The sequence below is a fragment of the Lathyrus oleraceus genome, chromosome 6 (genome assembly GCF_024323335.1).
Source record: "Lathyrus oleraceus cultivar Zhongwan6 chromosome 6, CAAS_Psat_ZW6_1.0, whole genome shotgun sequence".
NCBI classification, from domain to species: domain Eukaryota; kingdom Viridiplantae; phylum Streptophyta; class Magnoliopsida; order Fabales; family Fabaceae; genus Lathyrus; species Lathyrus oleraceus.
Window position 1 is genome coordinate 307,587,883 of NC_066584.1, and position 9,781 is coordinate 307,597,663.

At 35.2% G+C, this 9,781-nt stretch overlaps 1 protein-coding gene across 3 annotated transcripts; it reads left to right on the forward strand.

The window, feature by feature from the left end:
• Window positions 1-4,494: 4,494 nt before the first annotated feature.
• Window positions 4,495-8,333, forward strand: LOC127092964 (uncharacterized). Of its 3 annotated transcripts, none has more exons than XR_007792357.1 (5): window positions 4,559-4,808; window positions 4,905-5,018; window positions 5,166-5,543; window positions 6,670-7,389; window positions 7,746-8,333. XR_007792357.1 is itself a non-coding variant. In XM_051031859.1 (4 exons), coding segments are annotated over exons 1-4 (750 nt in total). In that variant the 5' UTR covers window positions 4,495-4,807; the 3' UTR covers window positions 8,003-8,333. The 3 variants fall into 3 exon arrangements, 1 of the variants encoding a protein (XP_050887816.1); XR_007792358.1 differs by having other exon boundaries at window positions 6,670-7,254; XM_051031859.1 differs by lacking the exon at window positions 6,670-7,389 and having other exon boundaries at window positions 4,495-4,808.
• Window positions 8,334-9,781: the final 1,448 nt, after the last annotated feature.

Genomic DNA, 9,781 nt, shown 5'->3' on the forward strand with positions numbered 1-9,781 from the left:
GGAGATAAATCATTACTATAGTAGAGTATTAAATTTAGTGCTTGAAGTATTGATAAATCAACTTGTTAATTATTATCATACCATTAGTACTCATATGCATATCCGAGCTTTTAAAAGAACGTTCGGTTAGACGATTTTGGATACGGGAAATATTTTAAACTTGCTTCTGCGTCATAAAATTTTCCAAATCAAAGTTGAATAAATTTTTAATTTGGGATCTATTCACCCCCTCAAGATCTAGGTCTATCGTCTAACAATATCGACCTATATAGGTTATGAGCCGACCTATATGAGTCATGTGTCGACACATAACTGCCAGAATGTTCGTTTTGCAGTGTTCGACGATTTTGGCCATAACTTTTGATCAATATATCCAAATGATGTGCCATTTGAAGCGTTAGAAAGCTAACACTCAGATCTATAACATGGTAGTGAGAGTTAGGAATGATTGAACTATGATTAGGTGTGTACTATTATGGTTTTCATGATGATGTTATGAACTGTTTAGTGAAACATTGAGTTCCCGTTGTTGATAAATTGATGTGGTAAATTGCTAACATAATTAAAGGTTGTTTGATTGTTGTGTTTTATGAAGATGTGGTTTGTGATATATAGTTTAGATGTGAAACTATAATGTTGATGTTGTACATGAAATGATGTGGTTCGATGTGATACCATTTGTGTTGTTTCAATTGTTGTGATAATGTTGATGTGATCATGAAATGGATTGTTATACTTATAATGATAATATGTTGAGTTGAGATGTGTAGTTTCCATGTGAAACCATCATGCTGATGTTGTATAGAAAATTATGCGGTTGATGTGATACCGTTTGTGTTGTTGAATTGTTGTGAATATACTTACATTCATTCATGCATCATGAGTTGTTGTTGTTGTGAAAGAGGCGATTACAGGTTTCAATGTTGGTGACCGATAATTGTCCTAAGTTTGATGTTGGGGCTTGGAGCTTGGTGTAAGGCTTATGGGTTCGCAGTTGATTGGAACCCGGTTCGTAATTAGAACCATTGTGAAAGAGGCGATTACAGGTTTCGATGTTGGTGACCGGTAATTGTCCCAAGCTTGATGTTGAGGCTTGGAGCTCGGCGTGGGGATCATGGGTTCACAATTGATTGGAGTCTGATTCATGATAAGAACCATTGTTGAAGTCGATACTGCATGCATATGATTCTATTGATGTCGTTGAGAGTCACATTTGCATATTGATTGTGTATTGTTGAAAGTGTGTGAAAGTTGAATACATGTGTTGTGTTGTATAATGGATTATATTTGAATTGTATTGTATTTAATCTACTCTGATTGTTTATGCGTTGTTTATTATTTGAAATGAATTCTCACCCCTTTTGATTGAATATTTCCTTTACATGAGCATCACCAAGATACTCAGGAGTAACATTATTGAAGTAAGTGGAAGTCAGCTCTTGGAGTTGCTTCTTAGTTTAGCATTTTCTTTAGTAGCGTATTGCTCTGATTATATAACATTGAGTTGGGAACACTTACTTTAATTTTATGACATGTTTATGTTGAAGTCATAAGACTAATTTTGTTATTGTGGATTCTTAAACATGTTTAGTGGATTGATTACAAATCTCTTATTTGTTATTAAAGTTAGACTTTGAGACCAAATGTCATTACTTACCTTATCTTCCATAATTGTTGAGGATATTTCCGCTGTGATGATACTTTAAAATGGAAGTGAGCATGCGGTGACATGTTTTATGTGATTTGATGTAACCCGTGTTACGGAGCATGACATGTTTGATGTGAGTGACACCCTATGTGGTTGTACTTTTTATTAAATTACGCGATAATTTGAATGTGAGGTTTTGGGTTGTTACACTCGGACCTTCACTTGTTTTCTAAAAAATCCCCTAACTGAACTTTAAAAGTTAAAGAAGATCAGAATCTAGATTTAAACCTTCGAATGCATCCCAATAGTGGACGTCGACCCAACTACATGGATCCACAGGGACCCTTTTTGACATTCCATATGTGCATTTGTATGTTAATCACCATAGGGTCATCTTCTTGAGGTATGACTCCTTCTGCATCTCTATTGAAGAAGCTAATCTCTATTGAGGAAATTTTTTCCTCAATGGGCGGAGTGTTGGCGATATGCATTACCTGGTTGGCATATATTAGTTAGGATGAACTTGACTATAACTACTATGTTTCAAGATGTGATGTGCTTGAATAGGATCATGCCTTTCTTCACGATTTTGGCCCATTCTGGGTTGAATCTTCTCTACCAATCTTCTCTCGTCTATGGCATTTTCCTTTCTAAACTCTGGGAATTACCTCATACGTATCTCTGTACGCGCCCTCCTAAATGAGCTTCTCAATCTCTCTCTTCAAGTGGTGACAATAATCAATATGATGGACTCTTATCATGTGATACTTACACCATTTACCCGACTTACTTCCCATTATGTTTCCTTTGAGGGGGGAAAGTGGTTCAAAATGACCATAATATGATATAACTCTTAAAGGATATACTATTTCCTCATATTTAGCGGTGTGAAATGTTAAAAAGGTCTCCCAGAGGACTTGAATGCATCCTTTTATCGAATTGGAATAATGTTCAGGTTCCTCCACTGGTTGGGCACCTCAAGCTTTCCGCCACCTCACTCATTTACATCTTAGGTTCTCTTGTCTGCATTGCTTTCTTCTCCTTTAATATAATATTTTCCCTTGCCATGATTTCTTCCATTGAGACTATCAACTCTTGGGGTTAGGGACTCGTTCTAGAAAGCTCCAACGAATATCTCATGGTTCAGATTTGCGACCTTAATGGTTCCCTTGTTAAACCGAGCTAAATATTCCCGTAAGGACTCATAATGACCTTAGAAAACAATGAATAACCTCGTTGTGGAGACCTTTCAATGTTTGATGGTCTATAAATGGTGAATCATCTTTGTCGCCAAATCATGGTAGCTTTATGTCGAGAACCTTGAGAGACTCTTATACCATCGAAGGTCCGCCTCTTTCAAGGTTCCAACCATCAATTTGTATTTTAGTTAGTCGGTTGCCCCAATGATAATCATTTAAGTGTTTATATAGATTATATGGTCTAAGGGTCAGTCTTGCCATCAAACATGACTAACGATGGTGGTTTGAAGTTGTCAAGGAGAGAAGCGTCCCAAATCTCAATAGTGAGTGGTCGAGGACTTGCGAGCTTTTCTTGCTAGATTACATTAGGATATGATTGTTGCTACTGTAGGTTACAAATATTATCCCACAATGTTTCATTATGGCAATGCAATTCCTCCATAACGGCTAGCATTTTCGTTATGACAACTCGATCATTGTTGCTACTACTGGAGACAACCTTTACCATGGTGAGATGAGATTAGACTGTTGTTGGAAATTATTTGTGTGACCTAAGTCAATTTAACGAGTTTCATAGTCGGCGTTAAACGTACTCATAAAAGTACATCAGTGTAAACTTACTATCGAGAGCCATTGAAGTCTTATTTTAACTATGATTAATTTATGTATGGGTTGCTTGCCTTCTTCTCTTTGTGTCATTTATATATTAAATTCGAGCGACCTGCACATTTAAGACTAGTTAATATCCATAAATGCAGTTGTTCCTATGTTTGAGCCTGATCTAATAATGACCATTAATCTGTAGTGAATGTATTGTCTACGTAATAAAGTCCCTTTACTTGATTGTTTGGTGTTAGATCAACTTGGTCATACTAGCTCATTTCCTAAAAGTCGAGTTGACCTTAAATTATGGTAGTTTGCCCATCGCTAGGGATGAGAATAGGTGAGGCCAACCTACCGAAGCCTATAGGCTGACCTATTTAAGTTTGGTCTGACCCGACCCACTCCTTCCGTTCCAAAATAAGTGTCACATCTAAAAAAAAATTGTCCTAAAATAATTGTCACTTTAGTTTACCAATGCAATTTTAATTTTTATCTTCCAATTGTACCCTATAATAAATACACTTAATTTATTATTATTTTTACTTTGCGTTAATGCTAATTCGAATACACCATTAATTAATAATGATAATTTGGTAAACTCACTATTCTCTCTCATTTATTTATTATATATTTTTAATATATATGAAAATGTCAATTATAACACTTATTTAATTAAATAGATCAAACTTAAACTATTAAAAAAATCGAATAAATCTGATAGGCCCACCTATACACACATATTTTAAAAATTTATCATACATCAGACTCAGACCTTCTAAGATCTAATCTTTATAAATATGTCAAGCTAACATTTATCTTTATACTCTCACAAAGATTTTAGACCACGGTATTAAACTTAAACCTTAACTTGTGCCTTATAATTCTTTCTTTTCTTTACATTTATAAAAAAAAAGTGTATAATTTATTTGAAAAAGATATCGATGATATTTATGTAAATAAAAATTACATTAATAAGTGGTAAAAATACTTGTAAAAAGGAATTAGGAGACATAAGTAATTTGTGAGTCCCATATTTATGATCTTAATTAAAAACGTGGGCGAGTATAAAGGCTCGAGTTTTTTTGTGTGAAAAAAAAGAAGGAAAAAAGGTTCAATTTAGCGTGGCGTTAGTCAAAAGACATGAACAAACAGTAATGGTGTGCGTGAAGTTGCAAGTGGAACGCGGGAAAGGAATCAATCAATTCTTTCAATTTTGACCCAACACGATACCATCATCATATTATTATTCCTTTCTTTTTTATTCATCTTCACCATCATCAAACACTTCTCTTTTTCTTCTTATTCTCTTCTCACAGCAACGTTTACTTCCGTTCACCGTTTTTTCTTCAAATCATCAAGTAAGTTCAAGTAATTCTTCTTTTATTCCGTGTTTGTTGCCAATTTTGATGAAACGTGATTTGATTGTTTTGTTTGGATTGGAACTTAACTTTCAGTGTATCCAAAGGTGAAATTAGGACAGAAAGATGAATACGACGGTGGTGATGCACGAGAACTTGTTGGTTTGAAAGCTTTCCTCTCTCTATCCTTCCACTCACCTAGTTCTCCAGGTTATTTTATTTTTAAATCATCTCACTTGCTAATTTTGACTTGATTCTTTTCCAATTTTTCTAATCTTATGTCCAACTTTTTCATTCTTTTGAGTGTGGGCATAATCCGATTAGCAGTTAGTAAAGGTGCTAAGTCTAATTTTGCAGTAAAGGACCATAAAGTTCTCTCTGCGCCGTCTATTGTCAAAGTACCAAACTGTTACGTGCCACAAGTGTCAATTCCAGTAGTATCTGTAACCCAAGATTTTGGGGACTGTAGTTTGACATCCGATTCTTCAGGTTCTCCTGAACCAGAGAAGGATGGAGACACTGATGAGAGTAAACTATATATTAGAGCCAATTTGATTCCACGAGTATCTGTTACTCAAGATTTTGGAAATGGCGGTTTGACATCCCATTTGTCAGGACCAGGGGGACTAGAGAAGGATCACAGACCTGAGAAGGATGGCAATACTGATGATGAGAATAAACTAAACAGTAAAGCCAGTTCAATTCCACGCCCCCGTGCTGTCATTTCAAGTCCTGGTAAATCTCATACTTCATCGATTTTCTGTTTTCTATTGCTTTTTGCGATTTGAGTGTCTGAGCTATGACTAAAAGTTGGTATGGAGATCACAAGAACAATTATGCTTTATATCGTAGATAACAATGTTTTGGGCTGCTTTTGATGAGTAATTGAAGCCAAGTGATATACTGGTTGGTAAAGAATAGATCCTTTAGAAAATACATGAATAACTTTTATTTTAATAATTTACTATAAAAGTAGTTCTAGAATGATACAATGCAACTCTTCTAAAATGAGTTTTTAGATAGAGTTGAGCAGACTTGAAGTACGTTGAACTTGAAGGTATTCCAACCTCACTTCATATTATTTATAATTCAAAATTGCTTCAGTCACAAGAAAAGAAACATTGGAGTGCTGAAAAGAATGTTTTAGGAAAAACTGGACTTTTGAGCTTATGTTGGCGACATTCACATCTGTAAGTGAGTATTGAGTAGTATTCATCAGGGCCGGCCCAATGGCCAAGCCACCAAAGCTAGGACTTCAGACGTCAAATTTTTTACTCAAAAAGATAAACTTAGTTATAAATATATAATATGACAAAATCTTAATAAATATTTGCTTAGCTTAGTTGGTTAAAATTGGTGCCTCATATATTCAATCTCTCAAGTTCTATCTTTGGGTTGTGCCAAATTTAACTTTTGTTTTTTCAGCTTTATGTTATTTTTTAAAGCCTCGCAACAAATTGTGCTTTAGGCCTCTAAATAAGTTGGGAAGGCCCAGGTAGTATTATATTGTTAGGAGACAAATTTAGGGGTCTTCTCAATGGGAATGTATTAGTATTGTTGTGTAGTAAAAGTGCAACAGAAATGGAGAGCTATGGACGATGCAAGGTATCAGTAAGCATTCTATGTTAATCAGGAAGATCCTTCTGTTCTCAAGTTGAGTGATAGAAACCAAAAAAATATGATGAATACTGAGTATTATTTACTGCAAATGGTTGAGCTTGAAGCTCTTAAAATGGTGGATGAAACAGAAAATTTAAACCAGAGCAGAATTGCTCCTAAACCATAGAGTAACTCTCCTAACAACTTTCTAACAAACTTTCGGAATGAATTCTCTAATCCATTCCCCTCTCTTTTATAACAGAATATCCTCCCGAAAAAGTAAGGAGAATGCTTATTGTCTCTTATTTCCCCAGCTTTCACAACCTTCTAGAAGTTCTAAGTGCGCGTAACTTGGGCCCACTAATCGAGTCATCCAACCCATTGGGCTATGGTGCACTATCATTGAGATTCTCTCCATCACTACAGTGTATAAAGTCATATAAATGTTTGTGTATGTCACATGTTATAAACTTGTGTGCCTATATACACACAAAACTATAGTAATGAAACTCTCCATTTCTTTTGACAAATGGAGAAGATCCCTATTCTTTGTGACCCCTTTTCAGAAAACTCACTGGCTTTAAATCAGTCTAAAGCTTTTGCTCATCGGAAGGATGAAAAGAATTATCCTTGTGAAGAAATTAAGATAAGGCCAACTGAAAGCAAAGAGGGCAAAGAGCTTTCCTTAGCTGCTGTCACTTTTGTTTGAGCAGCCCATTTGTTTTTGGTGCATCTCAATGTTCACTTTATCCCATTGCAAGGGTTCTCATTGTGGGTGCAGTAGGTGGTTTCTTAGGTCTTCATTCTCCTGTTCTCAAAACCTGAATAGCAAAACTATCGTATGTAGGTTGGTTTTCCATCATTCTATTTTAAATTTAATGCAAATTAACACATGAAATGTCATTGTGATAATAGTTCCAAGAATCATGTGGCCAATCACTTTTCGTTCAAATAAACAGCAGGGTTTGCTTCAAAACATATGGTATGTATAAAGTGAGAATAGAGCCTCTTAAGATATTTATAAGAAGCTTAAAATATTCTAAAATAACTTTCACTTCTAGTTCTAGCTGATAGAGAAGAGAATTCTATTCATTATTTGTCGCTGCGCAATACAATGCTCCAACACAGTTGGATATTTGTAATTATTGTAAGCACCATGAATTATACCGAATGCATGCTAATTCTAGTTTCCTCATTTTGCATCTTTGTAATTATTGAAAACACCATCAATAATACTGAATGCATGCTAATTCTAGTTTCCTCATTTTGCATCTGTTTTCTGTGTTATTCACAATTTATTGACATGACCATAAAGTTCTGTCTCAATTTTGTTTTCAGAGAATGACCTATTGATTGGGAACAGAAACAAGATTGGAAATGGAAGACTATCTGCTCCGAAGAATAGTATTGTTTCACCAAATAGACATTCTCTTGCTCAATGTAAAGTGAAATCACTTAACACTTCTGATATTGCTTTAGACACAAGAAATTGCGTAGAGCCTAAGTCTAAAGATAAAACTGATCCTGTAGGAAAGAAAAAGATCCACAAAGGCATCACAAAATCTGATAATTTACATAGGCCCTGGAAGTTTTAGTTTCAACGTAGTATGATCTTAATCTAGAAATAGGTTCTCTCTCAAGGAAAAGGAAAGAATAATATAGTGCATGTTTTTGATGGAAACATGATTACATGCTTAATACTTCAGCATTGATTTTCAATGCTTACTTGTGTGTGCTGTGTGGTTGTAAGCTTATTAAGCAACAAGCCAATGCCTGAGGGATAATATATTCATATTTGAGTTTTTTTAGAAAGAGTGTTTTAGGATAAAGAATTTGATGTCTGTTATCTTAATATATTAGTATATCAAAGAGATAATTTTTTTTTTTCATAATATCAAATGTTGAAAAGATAATATTTCAAATGAATGTCAATATCTGAATGGTTAACCTGCCATTTTTGGTTGAGAGACACATAATTATCTTGATGGTTTTGTTACAATTTTTTGTTTTACAAAATAGTCAAAGTTTACTATAATAATTAGTATTTATGCTATACTTAGAATTATTATAAGTAATTCATATTTATTAGTTGTACTATTTTCTTAGCCCCTAAGTTTGTTAGAGGGTATTTTAGTATTTTATCCTATTCTAGTAACCCTAGTTTTAGCTTATAAATAGGGTGACAATCATTGTAACTTTTATCATGTTTTGTAGCCGTCATTCTCTTAATAGAATATTTCCATTCATTCTACCTTTGCACCAACAATTGGTATCTAGAGCTCCGGTTCGGATTCATTGGGAAACACGGGAAACACGAGTGAACGTGAGGTCTTGTGTGTTTGATTTTGATTCTTAGATTCGTGTTGAATCTTGAACAAAATCTGATCAGAATTTTAATTTTGTGGGTTGGGAAACACTGTGTGAGAAATCTGAGTGTACTGTGCAAGGTAGAAAGATGAACAGAAACGGCAACATGAACACCAAACTTCCAGTATTTGACGGTAAAAACTGGAATCGTTGGATGATCCAAATGCGTGTACTGTTCGGTGCTCAAGATGTTCTAGATCTTGTTACTGATGGTTATGTTCCGGTAGCAGCAGATGCGACGGATGAACAGAAAAACGCACAAAAGGAAGTAAGGAAGAAGGATCAGAAAGCATTGTTCTTCATTCATCAATGTGTTGATGTAAATGTGTTTGAGAAGATTGCAGATTCAACGACAGCAAAGGCTGCGTGGGACACACTGGTTAGATGTTATGGTGGTGACGCATCAGTGAAGAAGGTGAAGCTTCAGTCCTTGAGAAAGCAATATGAGAATCTCAACATGAAGAATAATGAGAAAGTTTCTGAATACATCTCCAGAGTGATTCTGATCACTAATGAGATGAAAGCGTGTGGAGAAACTCTTTCTGAAGAAACAATCATGGAGAAGGTATTGAGATCCCTTACCTCTCAATTTGATTACATTGTGGTAGCAATAGAACATTCCAAAGATCTGAGCACCATGAGAATTGAAGAGCTGCAGAGCAGTCTAGAAGCGCAAGAGTTGCGTTTGACTGAGAGAACTTCTGAAAGGGAAGTAGAGCAGCAGGCTCTGAAAGCAACTTTTGATAGGAGGTATCAGAAGCAGTCAGAAGCCAGGAGAAGATCTGATGGTGGTCAGAAGTCAGAAAGCTCAACCTCTGATAGACAAAAGAATGCTCAGAAGGGAAAAGAGAAGTATGACAAGAAGAAGATCCAATGTTACTGTTGTAAGAAGTTTGGTCACTTTGCTAGAGACTGTTGGTCAAACAAGGAGAGAAAATCAGAAGAAGCAAATATAGCCAGAAGTTCTGATGACGAATCTGTGCTATTGATGGCCTCTGAATCTGATG